General features: G+C 36.8%; 1 protein-coding gene across 1 annotated transcript in view; it reads right to left on the bottom strand.

Moving 5' to 3' along the window:
* Positions 1 to 25,780, bottom strand: part of BAZ1A (bromodomain adjacent to zinc finger domain, 1A) — an 87,138-nt gene that overhangs the window by 60,905 nt on the left and 453 nt on the right. The window contains exons 2-3 of the mRNA XM_004681945.2: positions 25,419 to 25,589; positions 15,237 to 15,515 (exon numbers count right to left, since the gene is read on the bottom strand). Coding sequence (XP_004682002.1) covers positions 15,237 to 15,515; positions 25,419 to 25,531 — 392 coding nt within the window. The 5' untranslated portion in view covers positions 25,532 to 25,589. The remainder of the gene's footprint in view (positions 1 to 15,236; positions 15,516 to 25,418; positions 25,590 to 25,780) is intronic.

Raw genomic sequence — 25,780 nt, 5'->3', positions numbered from 1 at the left:
CCCATTTTTTGACTTTGTTTTTGTTAAGTTTCATTAGTTCTCTGTAGATCCTTGTGATCAGTCCTTTGTCATTTGTATTATTTGCAAATATTTTTTCCCAACCAGTGGGGTGTCTCTTGTTTTGGCTAATGTCTCTTGCTGCACAGAGCTCTTTAATTTGATGTAATCCCAGCTGTTTAGCATATGTTAAATCCATTTTTAATATTATGAGAAACCCCGTACTTTTTTTCCATAGAGGCTGGACCAATTTACATACCCACCAACAGTAAAAGAGTTTCTTTTTCTCTGCTTCCTCATCAACACTTGTTATTGCCAGTCTTTTTGATATGGTCTATTCTCATGGATGTGAGATGATATTTCATTGTGGTTTTGATATGTATTTTTCTGTATTCTTTAATTCAGCCAATAAGATAAAAAGCTATTCAAGCTTGAAAGTTATCCTGTCATTGGCAATACATACTTCAAATTATATTAGTTTCAGAAAACTGAAAATGTGAATAAGGAAAACAAGTTTAAACATCCATGACTTGTGGGTTTGTGGGTGTGACTATAAAAGAGCAACGTGAAGGATTCTTACAGTGATAGAAATGTTCTGTAACCTGACTTTAACAATGTCAGCATCATGGCCATGATAATTTTGCAAGATAGTAGCACTGTGGGAAACAGAGTATTATTTTATAACTGCAAATGAATCTACATTTATCTCAAATAGAAGGTTTAATTTAAAAAAGTTAATGATAAACATGTAGGAGAAAAATTAATTGAAAGCACTCATTTCATAAAGTTACATAAAAGATTAAAGGAATATGTATCCTATACACATTATTTAAAAACTACAGTAAATAATAACACTATAATATTGGCAGAATGGTTATAGTCCAATGGAAGAGATGAATCTAGAAAAGGTTCACAATTCCATTTATATTTATATTCTGGAAAATACAACATTTCAAGGGGAGAAGGGGCCTCCCTGGTGGCACAGGGGTTAGAGTCAGTGCTATCAAGCTATCCACAGCCATTGCAGCATGACTTCAATCCCTGGCCAGGACACTAACTCACATGGTAAAGCAGAACTCCCCTATCTCACAAGCTGCTCTCCTCAGCAGTGTTTCAGGAGATTTACCAGTTCTGTTCTCAACTCTGTCTCTGGTGAATCCCTCAGTCCCCAAATCTCTGGCCTACACCCTAGTTTCTTATTTGCATAAATAAATAAACATGAATCTTTAAAATAAATTAAAAAGGGAGAAAACAGATAAGTGGTTACCGAAAGTTAGGAGGTAGTACAATTGATGACTACAGAGGAACTTAGGGGTGAGGGGTACTAGAAATGTCCTATGTCTTATTGTAGCAAGGTTCACTCGACAGGCGAAAGTCAGAAATGTGCACTAAAATGAGTAAATTTTTTTAAATATTATTTTTATCATGGGCATAGCTTAGAACTCTGTGTATTGGGGGTATAGGTTCACATCTCTTCAGATGTATATTCCTACACAACATTAAAAAGAATAAATTTTATGATTAGAAAGCAATGTACTTTAATAAAATCTTACTAGTTTAGACTACTTAGGATAAAGGTTTGTTTTGCGTTAATTACTTAATTTAAATTAGACTGCTATATTTTACTAAAGTAGATCTACTTGGTAGGTCTCACTGAATATAGTTGGGCCTTTGAAGAACCCAATGTCAGATGAGTTGATAAAAATGTAATCTATATATAGGGGCCCTCCCTGGTGGCACAGCGGGTTAAAGCACAGCACTAAGAAACTAAAGCTACTACAGCATGAGTTCGATCCCCGCCTGCCCCAGAGATGACCACATGGCGCGGCAGACCTCTCCTGACCCATCCGCTGCTCCCCTCAGCAGTGTACTTCGTTGATCTGCCTGTTCTGCTCCCCACTCTGTCTCTGGTGAAGCCTCTCACCACCCCTGCACCTCTGACTTATACCCCAGTTCTGTATGCATAAATAAATAAATCTTTTTTAAAAAAATGTAATCTATATATACAATGGAGTACCACTTAATTATCTAACAACAACAAAAAAAAAGATGAATTCTTGCCCTTTGTGACAATCTGGGTAATAATGGAAGAGATTATGTGGAAAGCAAAATATTTGATGATTTCACTCTTGTGAACTGTCAAGAAATAGAACAAAGGGACAGGAAAACTCTGGAAATCTGACTGCACAACTGAGGTTACCAGAAGAGGTCAGAGAGAAAACAAAGAGCAGGGTCCCAGTAGACAATGGTGGAGGATTGTTGGTGGTTTGATGGAAAGTGTTGTTTAGTAACATAATACTGAAGAGAAAAAATGATACCATTTAAAAAGGGTATAGTACATCAAAAGATTTTAACACAGAATTCCATGGTGGTACAGGGAGCACTATTAAGCTATCACCAGCCACTGCAGCACGAGTTTGATCCCTGGCCAGGGAGCTGACCCACAAGGCTTGGCTGACCTTTCCTGTCTCACCCATACTCCCCTCAGTGACTTCAGTGATTTGCTTGTTCTGCTCCCCACTCTAGTGAATCCTCTCACCCTGCGTCCCCTACTTTTAGTCTATACCCAGTTCTTATCATAAATAAATAAAAATAAATCTTTAAAAAATTGTAGCAATATACTTATTAGTTTCTATATTCTTAAATTCTATCTGAAAGCTCAAACAAAATTATCTGAACATTTTTTTGCTATATTGATTTGGGTCAAAACAAAAAACAATTTGATGACAACGAAATGAACATGTTTGAGTGATTCACTGAATGAAAACAGATGAAGAAAAATGCAAGCTCATCTTTACAAAGGTAACTAAAAGGTAAACACCAGCCCATTTTAATGATTAATTGTAGCAAATCAGTTATGTAGTACTAAGTTACTATTTGTCACTACAGTTCCTTTTATTCATTCCATTAGAACATTAGTGATATACCTACTAGTCAAGTAAGACATACCTATGATCTTATTGCATTTATCTTATTTAGTACTTTATTAGTTGTTCATATGTAGTTATTAGTACATTTCTTCTGCAAATTCTATCCATATTACCAACAGACTACAGAAGATTTAAGAACAGTGAAAACAGTAACAATTAGTGCTTTAACAAGAAGAGGGTATCAAAATATTATATCAAAAATACATAATTAATTAAAAAAGAACAAGTGCTATATTCATATTTGACCTTCCTGCTGCATCTAGCACATTGGTTTTCAGGTCCGGTAAGTGAATTTAACTGGCTAAAACAAAACAAATATGACTCAAGACATTATCCTATATATTTTTTTTTTAAAGATTTATTTATTCGTACAGAACTGGGGTACAGGCCAGAGATGCGGAGGGTGAGAGGATTCATCAGAGACAGCGTGGGGAGCAGAACAGGCAGAATGACGAAGTACACTGCTGAGGGGAGCAGCGGGCGGGTCAGGAGAGGTCTGCCTCGCCATGTGGTCGCCTCCGGGGCAGGCGGGAATCGAACTCATGTGGAGGTGGCTTTAGGTTCTCAGTGCAGTGCTTTAACCCGCTGTGCCACCAGGGAGGGCCTATCCTTTATTTTTTAAAGCATGAATCAGTATCTAAAATTATTCCGTTGATGTTTCTCTCCTCTTGCATTTAAATGCAAGTGTTCAGTATTCACTCCCCGCTGAGCACACAAAATACTTACTCAGATACTAAAATCAAAAATACTTTCTACCACATCTCCCAGGAAAAGTAAGTAATTATATTCTCATCTCTGGGAACTGGGTCAAAGACTGAAAAATGGGAGGAAAAAAAAAGATATAAAAAAACAACAAATAGAAAATATTTTCTGGGCCCTCCTTGGTAGCACAATGGGTTAATGTCCACAGCCATTGCAGCACAAGTTAGATCCTTGGCCAGAGAGGTGAACTCATGGTGTGGCAGATCTCTCCTCACCTGCCTGCTGCTCCCCTCAGCACCTGTTTTGCTCCCCACTCTATATCTGGTAAATCCTCTTACTCACACCCCTCTGGCCTGTACCTCAATTCTTATATGCATAAAGAAATAAATCTTGGGAAAAAAATTTTCCCCATGCAAGCAGTCACCTTTTGTTGTCACTAGATAGCATTCTTTCATCTGCACGCAAAATGTTTGAAAAGAAAGCTTGTACAGCTTAGAGTATGGAAGTGAAATAATTAAGGCACACTTTGATGAGTACTAAGAATTTAAATAGTAGGAGAACATGTTTACACACTGTAGTATTTTCCCTTTGAATCAATGATTAGAAGATTCTGACCTTCAAACACTCAATAATATAATAAGGATCACTCAGTGCAAATGACTGAAAGTTCATGTGACTACATATAAACCAATGCTGTCTCCTCACATTTTGGCAGTAAAATGAAAAGTGAATGATTCATGACTAGTAAGTACATTCAACTACAAGTTTTAAAAATTCTGTTAGGTATTGTTTAATATGGTGGTTTTTTTTTTTTTTTTGCACACTCATCTATTCCTTCCAAAAAGAGGTACTACTTATGCTTGCAACCATCATTACTTGTAGCTTGGGTAAGATTTAATTAACATTATCAATTGCAAAATGAACAAATGAATACCTATCACAAATGGTTATTAAAGGAAATAAGTAAAAAGCTTAGGATGATGCCTGCATAAAGTTCTCAAAGGTTACTGATATTCATTTCCCTAAGATGACACACATACATAGCAAACTCTGAAAAACAATGACTATCTATAAGAAAATTAGGAGTAGGTTACAAAAAACACATCACAGTTGGTACACTCTTCACTTATTACTGACCAGTGTAGGAAGGCTCTAACATTACTGAATGCTTTATGAGGGACTATCTCAATATTAATCATCTCTACTGAATAATGCCTCCCAGGTCCCCTCCCACATTAATTCTGGATTTTCTCAAGTGACTTACTTTGATCAATAGAGCACTAGTAAATATAGAGCATGCTGAGACTTGAAGTGTGCTTGCACACTGGAACTTGCCCCTCTTGTTGCTGGAGCTCTGCTATCCCCTGTGAACAAGTTTGGATTAGCCTCCTGGAGGATAAGAGGCCACATGAAAGTAGTCACCCAGTTTGAGGCCAAAGACATGTAAGGCTATCCTAAAGCACAGGACCTAGACAATACAATCCCAGAAAGTTAGCCCAGACCATAAGAATATTCCAGTCAGCCACAGAATCATATTTGTAGATTTTGATCACTAAATTTGGAGGTGGCTACCATATGACTGTAGACATTATTTCAGTTTTACAAATCAGGAAAGAAGATTCCCAGAACGACTGGGCCAGTTTAGGTCCAAAGGTTCACTCCCTAGTCCTATTATGCCCCTCTGCAGGCCATACTCTGGTTCTAAATGAAAGGTCTTAGGTGATTTTATTCTGTAATCATTATTTAGCCTGTAATCTTTCCTCTAAAACAAGAGTCACCAAACTATGACCCAATGGCCAAATCAAGCACATTGCCTGTTTTTTGTATGGCCTATGAGTTAAGAATGGTTTAACATATTTTAATGGTTGAAAATAAAGTAAAATCTGGGCCTTCTCTGGTGGCACAACAGGTTAGAGCACAGCACTAGGAAGCAATCCACAGCCACTGCAGCACTAGTTTGATCCCCAGCCCCCAGCACAGCAGGTGATATCCCCATGGTGTAGCAGACCTCTCTAGACCTACCTGCTGCTCCCCACAGTAGTGTATTTTGGTGATCTGCCTGTTCTGCTTCCCACTCTGACTTTGGTGAATCCTTTCACTCCCCACACCTCTGGCCTGTAGCCCACTTCTTATGTGCAATGATAGAGGAATCTTTAAAGAATAAATAAATAGGGCCCTCCCTGGTGGCGCAGCGGGTTGAAGCACAGCACTAAGAAGCTAAAGCCACTTCTGCATGAGTTGGATCCCTGCTTGCCCTGGAGGTGATCAACATGGCGCGGCAGACCTCTCCTGACCCTCCAGCTGCTCCCCTCAGCAATGTATTTCAGTCGCTTTGCCTGTTCTGCTCTCCACTCTGTCTCCGGTGAATCCTTTCACCGTCTCTGCACCTCTGGCCTGTTCCCCAGTTCTGTATGCACAAATAAATAAATCTAAATAAACAAATAAATAAATAAATAAAATTTAAGTGTTCATTTATAAAGTATTAGTAAATGAATGAGCATGGCTGTGTTCTAAATAATACTTTTAATAATCTATGGCTGTTTTTGCATTATCATAGCAGAGTGTATAGGCAGCTGAGGCCACATGGACTACAAAGTCTGTAATATCTCACTCTTTACTTTTACACAGCTTACTGATCCTTACTTAGAATTACTTTCTCAGGATATGTTTTTACATTAAACAAAGGATTTTGCCTGGCTCTTAGTGATAAGTAGATTTTTAAAAACTACTCCTTTTCCTTTAATTTAAATTGTTCCAGCTATATCATTTCTCTTAGTCATCCTTTAACTTTTATCTTTGGATGGTTTGAGTTTGTCCAAGACAGACAGATAAGCTAGTCCATATGCTGTAAAAATAGTAATTCAAACCATAAGTAAAATGAATTCCACTTACATGCCACACTTTCAGGTAGCATAGAAAATTAATAAACTATAATTTATCTTGTTTTCAGAAAATAAGCAGAGTATTGATGGGGAAAGTATCTAAAAACTGTGACCTCACATTGGTCAAATGGAAAAACATGAAGTAGGTAGAAAAACACAGAGAAGAGATATTATATTCAGAAATCTGATATGTCAGGCTTGTGTAGATATTTTATTTCCCACAGAGATTTCAGGAGAGAACTTGTTTTATATAGAGTCTCTCCTCTTTTGTGAGATTATTCTCCAATATTATTCACAGCAGTGAACTAAAAATTCCAAAACTACTACTATTCTACCTTACCATTCTGTTTACCATTCTGACATGTTTAATCAATTCAATGGACATAATTTAATTTCCTTTTAAATCAGAGAAGAGGCTTCAATTTACTTCCCACTCCCCATTTTTAATAGTTTTTCTTACTATAAGATACCTACAGTAATAACTAAGTCTTGGTGGAGACTCAACTGCCTCTGTACTTGCTATTAGGATAAGAAGTTGTTGTAGAAGCTAACTACCCTCATCCTCAACATTAAAAACAAAACAAAAACTGGAGAGGCACTAGATAGATGCTTCTAATAACATGTAATTTGAAGACTCTTAGAAGATCTTTATATGATCAATGTAAACGTCACTTAACTATCTTGTGAAGTAACTGAATCTGCACAGATATTTGTAACACATTAGTTGAACTAAACATGCTAAGAAAACAAATTTGTTTTCCTTCATTTTTGTGTTGATTTAGGGATTCAAGGATATAAAACGGGTTTCTAGGTTGGTCTTCTAATTTCTATTATTATGCAAGTAAACAAAGATCAAATATTTTAACTGGTAAACTTGCAACGACAATCCAGGAGTCAAATAGATTATATGCCTGGTTCTCTGTTACATACAATAAAAATAACATCTAAGGAAGCTGGTTCTATTCTAACAGAATTCCAAAGAAACTGTAGTTGTACAATGTAGCCTCCTTTGTTTTCTAAAAATATAAAAGTATTAGAGTGATCAGGAACTAAAGAATGAAAACAGTAATTTGGATATATTGATTAAGACCTTGCCTTGGCTGAGAACTTGGAATTTTTACCATAAGAAATCAGCAATATAAGTTGGCCAAATGGAAATCTTCTTCCTAAGAAGAGCTTTATGTGTTGCTAAATATTCTCTACTTCTTGCTATATTTAAGTTAGTGTAGCATAAAGGAAAAAAAGAACTATGCCTTAATTTTTTGACAGGGGTTGTCTCTGAAGGGAGCATTTGGTAAACAGACATGAGACCTTTACTTCTGTACTTTTCTCTGACATATTCAAATATTTTAATAGGAAAAAAAAAACCCAAAATAACTAATTACAAGTTTTAGTCTTAGTGAGTAGAACATATAACTATTTTAATTTGAAGAATTTAGTTCTTCAGTTTTTTTTATTGAGGTGGTATTGTTTTATATCTTTTGTGCTTAGAGGTATAAATCTCTCCCTTCAGATGTTACTACCTGAAGAATACAAAAACACTAGTTCAAAGGGCTATATGAACTCAAATGTTCATCACAGCACTATTTATAATAGTTAACGGAAACAACCTACAGATGAGTGGACCAGGAAGGTTTTAGTTTTTAAAGCATTTTAGGTTCACAGCAAAACTGAAGAAGTATAAGCGATTTCCCATACACCTACTCCTTGTCCTCTGCCTTACCTCTACAGTCTCTGTGTAATTATCAGTATCACCAACCAGAGTAGCAGTGCATTTGTTACATAGATGACCCTACACACACACATCATTATCACAGAAGTTCATAGTTTACATTACTGTTCACTCTTGGTGTTGCACATTCGATGGGTAGACACATAGGTATATTTAAAGATATCCATCAATCTGTCTTAAACCCTCTCTGTGCTTCATCTGTTAAGCCCCTTTCTCCCACCCCTTGCAATCATGTTTTTTTTTTACTGTTTCTATGGTTTTGCTTTTTCCAGAATGTCATATAGTTGGAATCATACCATATGTACCCTTTTTAGACAGATTTAGCTGCTATAAACATGCAGGCAGGATTTTTCAACTTTTCAATTCCAAGGAGCATATATAACCTTTTTGAAAATTATGGGTCACCCACCAGCATCATGATAATTAAAATGATAGCACAGGCCCTCCTTAGTGGCACAAAGAGTCAAAGTGCAGCACTGTAAAACTGTCCACAGCCACTGCAGCACAAGCTCAGTCCCTGGTCAGAGAGGTGACGCATATGGTGCAGCAGACCTCCTCTGTCTCTCCCACTGCTCCCCTTAGTAGTGTATTTCAGTCAATCTACCTGTTCTGTTCCCCACTCTGTGTCCAGTGAATTCTCTCAGCCCCAACACCTTTGGCCTGTACTCTACTTCTTACATGCATAAATAAAAAAAATAAATAAATCTTTAAAAAAAAAAAAGAAAATGAAAGCATATAGCACACTGGCTGGCATATAAGAAAAGTTCAATCAATGTTAGCATGCTTTCTAAAACTACCCACTTACATATTGCTCTGTATACTTTGCAGTTAATGTTTATTCCATCTCTTTCTTTGCTATCAAATGCCAGTTTTTGGTGCTGTCAGTATTCTTTGAGCTCTGAGAACATCTTTTCTACACTGATAAAATCTGTGAAAACAGGTTGCCCAAAAGCCCACTGTATTTTTTCTTTAATTACCAAACACAAAGTTGTAGTTTGACTCAGTTTTTCAAATTCTCTGTTCTATCTTTAGGTGAAATGATGATTCAGCAGTCTCAGGTTCATCTGTTATATGATTCTACCTCCCTCTTTTTTTTGGATTCAATGCTCTAGAAAGATGGGTTTATTATATAAGCTTTTGAGTTCTAGCTCATCATTCTCTCAACTCTTTAACGATTGTTAAAAAGAAAATAAAGTCAGTTAAGACTTAGATGCCTTAAAATCATGCATCAACACATTTTTTTAACAGTCACATATAAATGTGGGATGGCTATCTTTAGAAACAAGTAACCGTCTTTGTAAGACACTAAAATTGTTAACTATGGAGTTTCAGAGGAAATTTGCAAGCAGGAAGTCGGACTCCAAGTTATTAGGACTCCAAGTTATTAGGATATAAGTGGCTACTTCAACTACACATCACTAGTAGCATCTCCGAATCTGCATGTCATCCTTGCATAGGGGCCATGCTAATCTTCTCTGTATCGTTTCAATTTTAGTTTATGTGCTGCTGAAGCAAGCACCACTAGTAGAATCTCTCGAAACAAATAAAACAAACCCCAAAATGTAAAACTGCATCACCTCCAGTAAACACACTTAAATACTAATGAGATAACTACAACAATCACAATGTTATTTAATATAGCTTTAAAAAATTCATAGTTGTTATTTCGTCCTGTGAGTTCGAACCCTATGAGAGGGATCCATTTACAAATAAAAGACTAAAATTTTAAAGTTTCAATTACTTGATCAAGAGCCATGCACCCAATCATGGCAGCCATTCCCATAATGGCAGAACCTAAAGCCAAGGAAACAATGATATAATGAAAGAAATTATTTGTATGTCAATCCTTCCCAAACTTAAATCCTAACATTTACTAACTTGTAAAACTGGAATAAAAACTAAATGACTGTTGTGTTCACCACTGTATTGTTAATGTCTAGAAGCGTATATGTCTATAGCAAAAGATCAGTGAATACATGCTGATGGATTACCAAAAGAAAATCACTTAAATTTCTTTGGATCCCATTTCCTCATAAAAGGAAACAGTAAATTCAGTAAATTCCTGACTGTTACCTACTGACAAAATGTACACACAGTGCATCTGGTACATATTTAGGAATTAATAGACCTGATTCTCATTTCAGTGTTCTCTCCACAAGACCATCCTTCTCTCACTTCTGTGCCTTCCAAGGTACTAGCAGAGACTCAACAGTAGTACAAATGGCAGGCTAGATGCTTGGTAATCAGGATTGAGAAGATAAAGAACTAAACTAAGTTGGCTTTAGTTTCTCCCATCTCACTCAAGTACTCTCTGCCATGGCACTTATTCTGCCATAGCAATGACAAAAGGATCTAGAGGAATCTGACTGATATTTGCAGATTGCTTTTTTCTTTTTTATATTTATTTATGTATGTATACAGAACTGGGGTACAGGCCAGAGGTGGAGGGGTGATGAGAAGATTCACCATAGTCAGAGTGGGAATCAGAACAGGCAGACTGATGAAGTACACTGCTGAGGGGAGCAGTGGGCAGGTCTGGAGAGGTCTGCCACACCATGTGGGTCACCCAGTGCAGATTGCTTATTTCAAAACAGAAAATCTGGGTGGGTAGGATGCTCCTAATCTGTGCTTATCAGATACAATAAGAAAGGTTAAAGGACACCACCTAAAAGCAATGTGATAGTAAGAATACTGAAGGGAGAAGATCCCAAGTATCTATACTCATTATTATAACACCGAATGGCTCCATCCTGTTTCTTGTTACTTAGCCCATGTTCTTTTCTATAAACATAGTCCTAATGGACATAAATACCTTATAAAGTGGCCTTTGGAGCCACTGATAAGTACTACCAACAGAGATAGAAACAAATCTTAAGATCTGCTAAGGAAATATAAAAAAGTTTTATAACTCAATAGTAAAAAGATAATCCAATTTTCAAATAAGTAAAGAATCAGACTAGCTGTATCTCCAAAAATAAATGATCATTATCAGTAAGCATATGAAATGATGACTCAACATAGTCATTATGGAAACACAAATCAAAACTTCAATGAGATACTTCACATAAATAAAAATGATGAACAATAGTAAATGTTGGTGAGGATGTGGAGAATATGTAACTTGTGCATTGTTAGTAGAGCTAGTAGTGCATTAGTTTTTAGCAAATGTTGCAGCTCCTTTGGAAATCAGTTTGGAGGTTCTTCAAAATGCTAAACACAGCATTACCATGTGACTTAGCAACTCTAATTCTAGGTATGGAGAACTGAAAACCATGTTCATACACACAAAAAAACTGTACACAAATGTTGTAGTAGCATCAATTATAGCAGTTCTAGCTGATAAATAAAATGTGATAGGTTCACATATCAGAAGAGAAAGAATATACTGATGCTCTAACATGAATGAATCTTGAAAACATATAGTAAGTAAAACTATGTATTGTATAAGTTCATTGACACGAAATGTCCAGAATAAGCAAATTAATAGAGACAGAAAGCAGATCAAATGTCTGCCAATACCCGAATGGAGTTTAAAGTGAGGAGTGATTACTAAGTGATACTGGATTTCTTGGGGTGATGAAAATATTTTGAAATTAAGTAGTGGTGACAGCTGCATAACTACTAAATATATAGTAACCACTAAATATGGTTTGTGTGCTTGACACTCTACAGACAGCATTTGAATTAATCTCCACAACAACTCTACTAAGTACCAAAGGAGAGATAAGTGATATTAAATAACTTGCCACCAAGTAGCCAGTAATTAGGGGGTGAAGGTACAATTCCAACCAAAGAAATTTAGTCAAGTTAGGCCGGTTTCTGTGTTAAAGTTATTTTAACTGAAAATTTAAGTGAATAGGATAAAAGAATAACAAGATAAGTGTGTAGGATCTAAAGTTGCAGAAATATTAGATCAGGCTTGAATTATAATTTTAATTATAATTTTGCAACAGAAAAACTAGTCAATAACAGAAGAAAAATATTAACTTGAACTTCTGGGTCAACAGCAGATTATTCCCCCAGTAAAATGCTACTACATTCTATTTATACGGCAATTCAAAATGTGACAACACAGAGAAACACAAAGAGACACAACACACTCATAATCTCATAATAACCAACAAGTCTGTTTTTTAACTCGAAAGCCTAGCCACTACTGTCACACTGTTCTGCTTTCCATAAAAATAACAATTAGTAGTAACTTTCTCAAATGGTGAAAAAAAAAAATCAAAGATAAATGTATACCATTAAAACCAAGTGGTGAGGGTCCTCCCTGATGGCACAATGGGTTAAGGCTCAGCACTATAAAGCTAGCCTCAGCCACTTCAGTGAGAGTTCGATCCCCAGCCAGGAGGGTGACCCACATGGCACAGCAGGTCTTTCTTGACCCACCCGCTGCTCCCCTCAGCAGCGTACTTCCTCCATCTGCCTGTTCTGCTCCCAACTCATTTTCTGGTGAATCCTCTCACCGACCCTGAGCCTCTGACCTGTACTCCAGTTCTGCATGCATGAATAAGTCTTTAAAAAAAAAAAAGAAAAACTAAGTGGTGAATGTATAACTCTGATTTTTATTCTTTATTCCTTATATTAATAATATACATATTTAAAAAATTCCTTTACATTTACTACACATAATTATACTTAGTATTAAATAGCCTTCAAAAATTTATAACAAAAGAAAAATGGGCAAAGGGTCTAAACAAGAAAATTAAACACAATATCAGATCTAGCAAAGATTAAGACTAAAATATTTATTGTTAGTGTGAGTCTAGGGAATCCAGGACTAGCCTCTACAGCATGCTGGATATGGATGCTCCTGAATCACTTTATTCACGTTTATTTTTTTAATATTCCCAAGTCTACATTTCTCATGCCCATTACTGTACTCCAATTTAAGAGTATCTTAATCCTTTTCATAGCTCCAGTACCCAACTGTTTATCTAGCAAATAGCATTCATGAATCACCTAAGTAACATATTCTGAGAAACACAAATCAGAGCAGTCAAAACTACCTGTTCCAGCGATAACAAGAGGAAAGGAAGCTAGACTCTGATATTAATCCCTAAGACTTCTGCATCTTACCATATACCTAGTTACTAAGGACAAAAACATCAGTCACCCATAATTTCTCCTTTCCTGTACAGAGATTAATGATCAGCGGGGACCCTCCCTGGGGGCGCAGAACATTAAAGCGCAGCACTGCAAGCTAGCCATAGTCCTTCAATGCAAGCTTTCTCTTTGGGCCCGGATGTTTGATCCCTGCCTCAGAGGTAGGTAGATCTGCTGTGGCACAGCAGACCTCTCTTGTCTCACCCTCTGCTCCCCTTAGCAGTGTACTTGCTCAGTCTGCCTCTTCTGCTTCCCACTGTCTTTAGTGAATCCTCTCACTGATCCTGCACCTCTGGCCTGTTTCCTACATCTGGATGCACAACAATGAAATAACTCTTTTAAAAAAATGACCAATGGAGTTCAGGTATTTTTTTCAGAAAAAAAATACTTTATACTTCACAACTTAGAAAGCTTCCTAAACAGAGATGGTTCCCAATGAATAATCAATAAAACTGAATTCCAGATTTTCCATTTTTATTATATACACAACCTATTAAAAACACTATACCAATCAACTACTGTTAATAAAATAACAAATTGAAGTCCATTTTTAAGATACAACAGAAAAAACCACTGAACCAGATTTTTAATGTAAGAAATAATCCTAATGTTAAAGAAGTTCATGCATCGGAATGATTTCATAAGTTACAAGACATTTTTGGCATAAGTCAAATAAAACCAATGGTTTATAAGGAGGAAAAAAATTGTCTTGGTTCCCAAACAGGCCCCACTATTTTAAGTGTATCACTGTTTTCTAAATATATTCACTAAAAACCATAAAATGTACTCCAAAACAGAAATATCACCCTTTTCTAAATTGGTTATGTTTTTGGTGATATTACTGGTGACACATTGCTCCCACATCCCTTCTCTCCCCAAATAAGGATATAACTTTTCAAAAATCACAAGCCAGGTTAAAATCCTTCACTCTACCATTGTTTCTACCAAAACAAACAACTGATTCAATTCCTCATCCAAAGTAACATTTAATAACTAAAATGGATTGCATTAATTTAAGACACTAGGTTATAAATTCATGATTCTCTAAAATAACCTAATAAAAGCTTAACTTAAAATAACTCCTGACTGCTAAATTTTAAATTCATTATGACGTTTTTGCACTCAGAGCAAGAAAAATGGGGGGAAGTCCTAACATTATTTCAGTTACTACTCCCAAAGTCAAAAGGCTAAAAAAATTTTAATGCAAATAAGGCTTTTGATAAATGACTCAATTATAAATTCTTAAGGCTTTAAAAAAGCATTGGTAATTTTTAGTTTAATAACAGTCACTTTAAATTTTCTTATGTAAAAATTTACTTTTTTGGGAAAGATTTGGGTAGATTTTTGGAAGATTTGGAAGATTTCATGGTAGCATATAAAATTAAATTCTCATTAAATAGCTACTATAACCCAGCAAGAAAGGCATATTATAACTATTAACTAACACAGTATGGAAGCAGTATATGCCTTTAATGTTTTCTTTACTCTTAAATAAAGATGAAGCTTCTATATGATGGAATGTATATAGGAAATAAAAAAAGAGAAGGTAGATTAAATATTTTAGGTGAAAAGGTATTCTTAAGGTATTTTAAATGAAAAAAGGCATAGAATATGATGTTAATTTTTAACATTAAAAAGGGCAAATGGTGTGTATACACGTAATTACTGACATGTATTTAGCATTCTACATAAAAATTAATTCTGGAAAAAAAGACATAAAATGCTAACAAGGTTATTTGTGGGAAGGGTAACAGAGTTGTGGGAAGGGTAACAGAGTAGTTGTAGGATAGAAAAAAATGGAAGCTTTCTCACTACTATTTTGTATATTTGATTTTTGAGTAATATGAATGCACATGTATCAAGAAAAAATTAAAAGTACTTTACCTTGCACCATTGTTCCTAATGACTTCCACAGTTTCTTCAACAAAATATCGATCCTTGACATATGCAAAAATATCATCACAAATTTCATGTAAACGTGAACGATGGGTAAGGTTGGTCAAGTATAAAACTGGAATAATTAGTGGTTCTGGAAAACTCTGAAGATTCTGTCTTGCTTTTTTTTCTGACTCAAGTGCTTCCTGGTAAGTCAGTCCAGGTCTACCCGTCACAGCACAACTCCACACAAGACTGTTGCACAGAATGGTTCGTTCAAAAAAGTCGCTGATTAAAAAACAAAAGCAAAAATCCATTACCTATCATTTTACAAACTATATATGAAAAAGTGACAAAGGACTGGCTTCACTGAAAAATTTTACATAGAATCAAAACTTAAACTAAGGTTTGGTTAACTGACAAACTTACATATTAATATATACATAAGGAAAAATATATTTAAAGTAGAGATTTATATTTTACAATTTGAAAGGTACATTCATCCAAAACTAAACTTCAATTTCCTTCAGTTTTGAAATTGGGAGTCAAACTGAAAAATTCAATCTTTCTTTTTCATCTTAATTTTTAAGCTTTTTATTCCAAAGTAGTCAAAACACTGGAATCATTTCAAGCACTTAACTATGAATTTTTAAAGACTTTAGCATAAGGGTGGAAGAAATTTAAGCATCTAAATAGAAAGGTTAAGTAAATTATAGTACTTCACATAATAAAAAAAAATCATAGTTATTAAAAAGCGTAGGGTTCTTTAACATGTTAATAAAAAAAATTCAGTTGACTCCCTCCTGTATCTTTTGAAAGTAAAAGCTTACCAAGATATAATGCTCTCAACTGTATTAAAGAAAAAAAAAAAAGTAGGAGTAAAGAAAGCTACCTAGAAAGCATGAAAGATTTTGGAAATGTCATAAAAGTAACAGTAACCTGCTCTAATGGAATTTCTTAATATCAGCATTTATCTTTCTGTAAAAATCCTACCTACTCACTTCTATAATGCCAAGAGACCTATAATATGGAAAGATTTTTAAAGTAAATCAAGTAAAAAAATTTAAATCACTGAATAACACAATCTCATATAAATGAATTATAAGACCAAAATGTATATATTTATACTATAAATAGATGTTCCCTTTTGGAGAAAGGGACTGAAAAGAAAAAGGAATTTTCATATTGTTTGAAATTTCCTAATTAGCTTTAACTTTTTATAAGCAGCATGTACTTGTATTATTTCACAATATTCACCCCCCCAAGGTAATTTTTTTTTTAATAGAAAAGATTAGAAATGTAAAAGGTTAACAATGATCATCTTTAAGTAGTAAGATATGGGTATATATTTTTCTCATCTCTATACTTTGGTGTACTTTTCAATAATTACATTTTGCAAATATAAATGGGTGGTTAACTTTTTCTCTTTCTGAAATCCCCCTTTCCTTCTCCCATCATTCTAAAAGTATTAACAGTACTATATGTTTCTTCCTGATTAATATATCTGTATACCTCTGTTATAGTCTGATCTCTAAAAATGATTTAGGGTAATTCCATTAAGAATTTTATTTATATATTTGTGTGTAGAACCACCACCAAACAAAAAAAAAAGAAATCTATGAAGAGACATTGTACTTTAGCAAAAATGAGATCTAAAAAGATAATATGTATGAGTTATGTTACATGACTCTTATTCAGTACAAAGAAGATCTTTTTGAAGTATACAGTCTTTAATAGAGATTATAGATGAATATCAGTAAAATAAAGTGTTAATAAGACAGAGACAGATGTCCTTTGGGAATTCAGAGGAAGGGAAGAAGAGGCAGGCAAAAAAGATCAGGAAATACCAGAATATTTTTTTTGAGGAAGTGGCATTAAAAGTTAGGCCCAAAAGGGAAAAGTAGAGTTGAAGAAAGAAATAACAGAGGGGGGAAAGATAATGTTTCTTATAAACAAGAAATCTATGGCAGATAAATTACTAGCTAAGAGAGAAGCCAACAGACATACCTATGTCAACAGACATAGGTGGTTAACATCGGTGCAGAATAAAAGAATTGCGGTACTTTGAAAATTGTTTTATATAGTTACATTTTACTGTCTAAAATGGCAGTTCATTTAGAAAGTTTTATAAAAATTATAATTTTTTCCTGCAAAAACAAATATATCTGTAACACTCAGCATCCAAAGCTGACAACAGTTAATATATAATGTATCTGAGTTATACTTTAGTAATTTAAACTATACCTAGCATTACTTAAGAAAAATATAGTTCAAATCAAGATATCTTACACATTAACTAGTCTCTAAACAAATGCTAAAAGAAACAGAATGCTGGCCACATACACAATTTAAAAATTGCAGTGGTTAATGTTATGAAATTAATTTCATTAAGCCCAATATAGCTTAATTTCATTGTAAAATGCAACATGTAAATTATTGAAATTTTTATTCTACGTACTCATCTTACTTACATCTTACTCAAGTTATATTTCAAGTTCTTTATAATTCCAGTCAAGTAATGGTTTCCATATTAGCACAACTCTAGTCAGAGCAGGTCAATATATGGTAGTTAGGACCATTGGTAGTCCATGGATATTTGGTTCTATGGTAGTTCAGTGTAAAATGATTTGCAATAAAGGGTATTTAAATTAGTTACAATGTTCAAAATATCAAGAAAAGCAATGGCACAAGTGCCACAAACCTCCAGTGAATGTATTATTAGAAAAATAGCACATTATCAGAATAATAACTTATCAGAAAAATAAGATAGTAACCACTGATGTACAGCTGCCCTTCCACACCCAGATTTTACCTCTCTGCAGTCTGTGCTTTTTGTTTCCTTTGTGCCTATACTCTACAAAATGGTAGCTACAGTATATCCCAGCTGTGCACAAATATCTATGATCAGGAAGGAAGATGCAGGGCACAATACTAGACTGGCCATTTTAAAGTAAGGGGAAAAACCCAAGGCTATTTCTCCCTATTTATCATTTTCCCCCCAAACCCCTCCCGCAAAGCACTATCTCTATTAGTACATAATTTCACTTTCTATTACTTCTGTAATTCTGTTCTTCAGCTATTCTTATATACATTCAAATGCATACAGATTTTATTAATACTGAACTTGAAAGGGCAGCTTATATGCCTCTTCAATTTCTGCTACAGTATAAAATGCAAAACGTTTACAAGGAGCACATTTCACTATTGTGAGAAAAATTATAAAATACAAGATATTATTTTATGAGTAAGCTTTAGTATGTCTCCAACATACCACTGCAGTCATTCAATAATCAATAATCCTCTTTACCAGAAAAAGGCATACAGGATTGGCTTGGAGGCCATGCCCAGTCATGCACCTGTTTTTGTAGTTTTATTGGAATGCAATCACAACCATATCTTTAGGTATTATCAATGACTGTTTTTTCTTTATGTCTACAGAGGTGGGTAGGAAGAGCAGTCAGCCTGTGGCCTACAAAGTCTAAAATATTGATTATTTAGCTTTCGAAGAAAAAGTTGGACAACCTCTTTCTTTATAATGGAAAACCAGACTGAATACTGGTAAGAACACACCACTAATATTAAGTCAATCTCTGGTGAACAAATTGAGGAACAAAGAGGAACTTAATGTTAATTTGTTGGGTATTGGGAAAACCAAAATTCAATACAATAAATTTAAGAATGACATAATACAAAAATCAAACTTCAGATACAGATACAACTTTGGACCCAAGTGAATTCTACTAAATGGTACTAATCAGACATAAAACAAGCTAAGATTCAGCAGGAATTATCAAAGGGACATAAGCAAGCTCCTCTACATACAAAATAATTAGTATAACTGAGGAATGCAGCCATAGGTTAAAAATAACATAATTCCTGACTTAAATAGCATATGATATACAAGAAATAGAATGTATGGTTTATAAACTTAGAGAAATAATCACCCATAGAAAACAGAATAGGTTGCTCTAACAATTCCCGTCATTGAGAGCATTACCAGAGCAGGAAGTTAGACCATCATGAATATGGTAGACTTACACACCTTAACAGTAAAGAAAAAAAGATGAGCAAAGCAAAAATTTATTACATTTATTCATATGATGAGGTAATAGTACAATTAACTAAAACTATAAAAATCTATCTTGAAAAAGACAATTTAATGAGTTATTAATTTGTACTTTAATGCATGTTGTCTCAGACAAATTTAGATAATGACATACAAGGCAGGTTTCTAAAATCAGCAGATGACACCAAAGTGCTGAATGGGAATAAAGCTTTTCAGTATTCAGAGACTAAAGCCTTAAGTAGATATCAGTAACGGCAGAACATTATACTAGTGTAACAAAAGTCCTAGCTTAAAAATATTTAAAAAGGCAATTTTAGGCTCTTCTTGGTGGCGCAACGGGTTAAAGCACAGCACTACAAAAGCTAGCCCTTTAGCGATTGTTCGCCTGTTCAATCCCCATCCCCACCTGGGCAGTGACCCACATGGCATGGCAGACCTCTCCTGTTACGCCTGCAGCTCCCCTCAGCAGTGTACTTTATCTGCCTGTTCTGCTCTTCACTTTGTCTCTGGTGAATCCTCTCACCACCCATGCATCTCTGGCCTGCACCCCACTTCTATATGCCTAAAAAAGTAAATCTTAAAAAAAAAAAGACAATTTTAAGTGAACAACAAATGCACACTTCTCTGCCTTTTTATATAATTTCCTCTGCTTAGAATACATTCCTTACTATTCTCTCCCTGGAATGCACTTCTTTATCATTTTGTATCTTCACATCTCTATCTTTTAGGGCCAACACAAACATTATCTCTGTATGAGGGCTTCCTCAACTCCTCATCTCTACTTTCTATCTTCTTTTAACACATATGTGACTTATGCCACTATGTTGGAGATATTTCTCACTAAAGGAAAAAATTAAGAAAAAATTATCTCAGCATCTGCAAAATTTCTCCAAGATGTAGTGTCAAGTACACTAAATAAGTATGTTCTCATTGGCAGACCACATTAATTTTAATGTTTATCTAGATAAAGGGCATATATAATTGGGAAGGAGAAAGGAAGGTATCTGCATCTCACCTGAATCACTTGCAGAATATGACTCTGCTTATGTTATACAACTTCTCTGAGCTTGGTTAAACAGAAATGATTCCTTCATTTCTGATCATTAATGATTCCTTAGTACAAAAAGTAAATAAAGTAGTAAGATAATACAGTATGCTGGGACTGTGTATACATTCAATTAACAGTGTCAATTTTTACTGCTTAGGTATTATATTTGCAGAGAGATCCTAGAATAGATAGACAGGATAATAACCAGTGCAACAGAGAAACAATGTTGAGAACCTTTAAAGAGAAAGTTTGGCAATGGGGAGGGAGGCAGAAATACAAACTACAGAAGGATTATCAGCAAACACCCAAAATTTACTTAGAATGATCCAAGTATAACACCTGTACTGATTATGTCTTCATGGTAGACAACTTGCAAAGATAACTAAAGGTGAGTAGTTTCTTAGTGGTATGACTTTGATACTCTTCTCTCCATGGGAGAGTATACTACCTCTTGGATCTGGGCTGGCTTTTAAGGTATACTTTTATAAAGGTAACAAAGAAATGACATTGAGAGATACCCCCGCTCACCCTCTTGGAACCCTGAGACCAGCATGAGGCAGCCCAGGTTGAAAAGAGAAGCTATCTCAATATACTAATCATGTTGACACTAAACATTTTACAACTTTATTTGCCAATTATACCGTAATAGGGGAGGGGGTAAAGCTTGGGGGGGGGGGAGAGAATAAACCACACACACATACAGAAAAGTCACCCCAGCTGAGGTCCCTGAGGACACATGATTGAGGTCACATTTTACTCCATCCTGTCTTGCCTAGTCTCCAGCTGGCTGGAGCAAAATGTATGAGCAGAGACCAGCAGAAACCAAAATGGCATTTCACAGAATATGAAACAAATAAAATGGATGGCTATTTTGAGTCATTTTTAGAGTGGTTTTGTTAGAATATAATATACTCCTTTTGAAAAACAATGCATCAACACAAACTTGATTAGCTTGGTAAGCAGAAAAGGTGTAACTCAAAGTGTTTATTCCCCACCGTAAACTGATAATACAGAACACCACTGTAATCTGGTTTGTACATTTAATATCTAGAGCTTAACTATTTGGGGGTGTAGTAAAGAAGTCAAATGTCTAAGAAGACATTAAAGAAGGACCAAGGTAGCCAGTTTTAATTCCAAGCTACATCCCTATACTCTTGGGGTATATTTCTGCAAATTGCAACAAATAGTATGAAAAATTACCTATAAATAAGCACCAGGTGATAGTAAGAATATAAACTCTAAATTGGTGAGCAATAATTCTAATGTTACTGCAAGATATGTGAATTTGGACACTGATTTTAGATTCACTCTTCCTACTCCAATGTGAGCTTCCTCATCAATAAAAGAGGGCTACTGAAAGGGCTGAACTAGTTAAACCCCTTTCACTAGAAAGCCAGGTCCAAATACAAACCAGTCTGTCGCGGATGTTGGAAGAGAGCACTGTATTTTGTATGAAAGGTTTAAATCACTCAAACATAGGAAATGTATTTTATTCCAAGGATCTAAATTACTTTTTAAAAAGAGTTATTTTACTTAAAAGTTAAGTTACTTGCTAAACATGGAGCTTCCCTACGACCCAGCAATACCACTCCTAGGTATCTATCCAAAAGACACAAAAACACTGATTCAAAAAGATACCTGCACCCCCATGTTTATTGCTGCTTTATTTACAACTGGAAAAACATGGAATCAGCCCAAATGCCCAAAAGTAGATGACTGGATTAAAAAGATGTGGTACATATATACAATGGAATATTACTCAGCAACCAAAAAAGAGAAACACATGTCTTTTGCAGCAACATGGATGGAGCTGGAAAAGATCACGCTTAGTGAGATAAACCAGAAAGAAAAAGAAAAATATCAGATGGTTTCGCTCATAGAAGGAATATAATGGACCAGGCGAGAAAATAATAAGAATAATGAACAGCCATATACCAGAGACATTTTGTGGGGGTGGTGTGGGGAATGGGATCAAAAACAGGGGGGAGGGAAGTACCCTGGATTATGGTGATGGCACATGGGTGACTTGGTGATGGGAAACACATGGGGACTACAATTGAGATGAAAAAAAAAAAAAGTAAAAAATGATATAAAAATAAACTATTATGTTTTTTTAAAAAATTAAGTTTTTGAGTAATAAAACAAATCATTTTCCTCTTTCACATATCTACAGTCGCTGGTATGGTACCTGATTGTTCCATTTTTGAACACTCTACTGCCAAAACAAATTTAAGGCAAAACCGTTGCCAGCCAGCCTAATTACAAATACTTTTTTATCTACTTTAAGAGACAAAATTATATATTTTAGCTATGTTTTGCTTATAGCTACTGTACCATTTTTAATGTGTCTACTTATGAAAGCAGGTCAAACAAGAGTCAGTAATTAGTTAAAAAGAATGTCGTTCAAACAAACAAAGGAGTATATATCACATAATCACTAAGAATCCATCTTGGTCATAGTCCTTGTATCAGAGAATTCAAGGTCTTGGAAAAGAAAATGTGAGGCAACAATACATTGCAGGATTGCAGTAATAGCAGATGTTAGACTCCATAAAATGGAGGGGGTGATATTGCTCTCTAGAAGGACAAAGGAGGAAGTGTTAGGCTGTAACATCAAATAAGATATAAACAGAAAACTATTTAGCAAGGAAAATGTCACTGGCAACCTTTTTAACCACTGAAAGACAAAAGTTACTTTGCATTGTATTCGGAAGGTGCAGACAACCTGAGACTAGTTGGAGAAAGTTGTATAATTGAGAAGTCAAAAACCTAAGCAAACTGCTGAGTATAGTGGTCTTCAGACAAATACACTTACAGAATTTGCAAACAATGCACATAAACCAATTAGTGACTTAAATAATAATTGAAAACTGAGGCATCCAGACTATGCCAAAAGTCAGATAGCCTTAATATTGCAGGCCACCATACACCATCATCACGAATTAATTTTTGGAAAGGTTTTTTGGGTAATCATCTAAGAGAAAAAGTAAACAATCCAAAATTTAACAAATTAAATGTTGGTCTTCTTCCAATTTCGGCAGTTCAAAGTCATGAAGATTAATGCCTAAGAACACTGATAACTGTTTTATTCAGAGTAAATCTTTGCTTCCATTTCAATTGCCTTCCTAAATGGCTGTAATTTCCAAAAACTCATTTTAGCACAGAGAAAACAGCAATAACAAAACACTAGAAATCTAAAAGTATATCTATGATTACCAAGGAGGTAGTTCCTTAATATGAGTGGAAGATGGGCAAACCTAAAATAGCAAACACTTCATTACTGCGTTTCAGATTTCTCCATTTAAGACTAAATCATCAAGAACATATTGTATATTGAAAGTATTCAATTTAAAAAGGATAACAGCTATATTCATTCTTCCTTCTAAAGTAAGATAAAGATTATATCAATGGAGAAAAATTTGAAACTTAGGCTTATTTCCTATTTTGCTGGCATTATTCTGAATTATTACCATGGATTTTAACTTAAAAAATATATATATCATTCTGGTCAAGTTACCTAATCCAAATTCACTTAAGCAGTTAGAGGAGTGGATTCTATTTGAGTAACAAAACAAGTCTGTACAGGAGCAGGTAACATGTGCCCTCCCATTTAAAAGTACTGTCTGCTGAAAAACTTCTCTAGATAAAACATGTTTATGTGTAACTTTTTATGGAGCTGAAGAAAAAAGAAGTCATACTTAAAATACAAGCTCCAAGAAAAATGATTTTTCCAACTTCACAACTCACTTCTGAGACAGGTGCAGTTTGCCCAAAAGCCCTTCCACCCTCTAACCCCTCCTCAGAAAAAGGTGCTTCCTACCCAATTTGGGTGCTGTAACACTTGGTTCCTAAGCCAAGTGTTAGAGAATAAGGCAAAAAAAAGTGGAGAGAATAAGGCAAAAGAAAAAGAGGATCAGGTTGTTTCGATGATTGATCAACTGAGGTTCTCACTTGGAGATCCTGTTTAAACACACATCTCTAAAACACCCTGTTGTTTGGTGTTACAGGTGAAGGGGATCTCTTGGGATAGCCAGACGAGAGACTGAAAATGTAGGGGTTGCACTACACTAGCAGTAGCTACGGATTCTTATCAAAACAATAGCGAGTGGCACATGTCAGGCGGCCCACATGCGCAGCGGGGATAAAGAGACTGGCGGAGGTTGGAGTTGAACTTGTCTTAACCCCCCTCCCAAACTCCCCTCCACCGCCCTCCAGCTACACGATAGTGAAAATCAGGGGTGCCTAGCGCTCTGGTCTTCCCCTCCTTCTACACCGTCTCTCACAACCCTCCCCCCTCCCGCCCCACCCTCGCCCCACCCCAACTTCTTCCTCACCCGGTCTCCCGGGGGCGGAGACGCTGAGTTCCCCGGGGCCCGGAGTTAGTCACCAAGAAGAGGCGGTGACAGAGCGCACAGCTCGCGTCGCACACTCCGAGGCCTAACCGTGCGGGACAGGAAGCCGCCGGAGAAGCCTCGGGTGTCTGGGGCGCCCGACACCGCCCGCTGAGAAGCCCCCTCCTTCCCCGAATTTCAACTTCGCCCCCTCCCGCCCCTACCCTAAGCTACTCCAACGTCAGGCTCAACTCTCGACCGAGGAAACGACGCCTAGCGCGGCCGTTTCCTGCCCCCGGGGGACGGGGATTCCCTCCTCGGGACTGGGGACCGCGGCCCCGTGCAGCTGACCCGACAGGGGATCCCCTCGGCCGCCGGCGGGGATCCCGGAACTGGCCCCGGAGCGCGCGTGTGGCCGCCGTGGGGAGGGGCGAGGCTGGGAGTTTCCGCCACCCCGGGGGCGGCAGCCGCGGCTAGAAGCGGTCCCCACCGCCCGCCGGGGACCCCAACCTCCGCCGCTCCGGCCAGCTCTCCCCACGCGCGAAGCGGCCGACCGGGCCGCCCCGGGGCCCCGCGCAGCCACCGGGTCGGTCTCGGGGGACTTGAGAAACGCGGGCCCGCAGCCACCCGTCACTTTCAAGTCTCCCCGCCAGAAGCCTGGGGTGAGAAAAAAGAGAGAGACAAAAGGGCGCTGGGGAGGGAGTCCCCACACCCTCTCGCAACCCTCGCGCCGGCCCGGCCCTTACTCGTAGTGGCGGAAGATCTCGTTGGTTACTTTACAGTAGAAAACTTCCTCGTCGGGCCGCAGGTCCGCGGGCGGCTTCTGTCTCACAAACGGCTTTCGGTGTAGTAGAGGCATCTCCTGTCCGCCCGCGGTCAAACCCCGACCCTCGGCCGCCCGCGTCGGCTCCGCTTCCCTATCAAAATTGGAGGGAAAGGAAAGCCGGTAAGGTGGAGAGTGCCGGGCTGCGGCGTGGGCCGGTCCGCGCGCCGGGGGAAGCTCCACCGCCTTTTGTGTGACTGACGCACCAAGACCGCCACCGGAGCCGAGGTCGCTCCAGCCGCAGCCGGGGGTACCGAGCGAGCGGAGCCGCAGCTGCCCCAGCCC

The sequence above is a fragment of the Condylura cristata genome, unplaced genomic scaffold, assembly GCF_000260355.1.
Source record: "Condylura cristata isolate star-nosed mole 26May11 unplaced genomic scaffold, ConCri1.0 scaffold00013, whole genome shotgun sequence".
Taxonomy (NCBI): domain Eukaryota; kingdom Metazoa; phylum Chordata; class Mammalia; order Eulipotyphla; family Talpidae; genus Condylura; species Condylura cristata.
The sequence above is the reverse complement of the archived record's forward strand: the minus strand, read 5'-3'. Positions and strand labels throughout refer to the sequence as shown.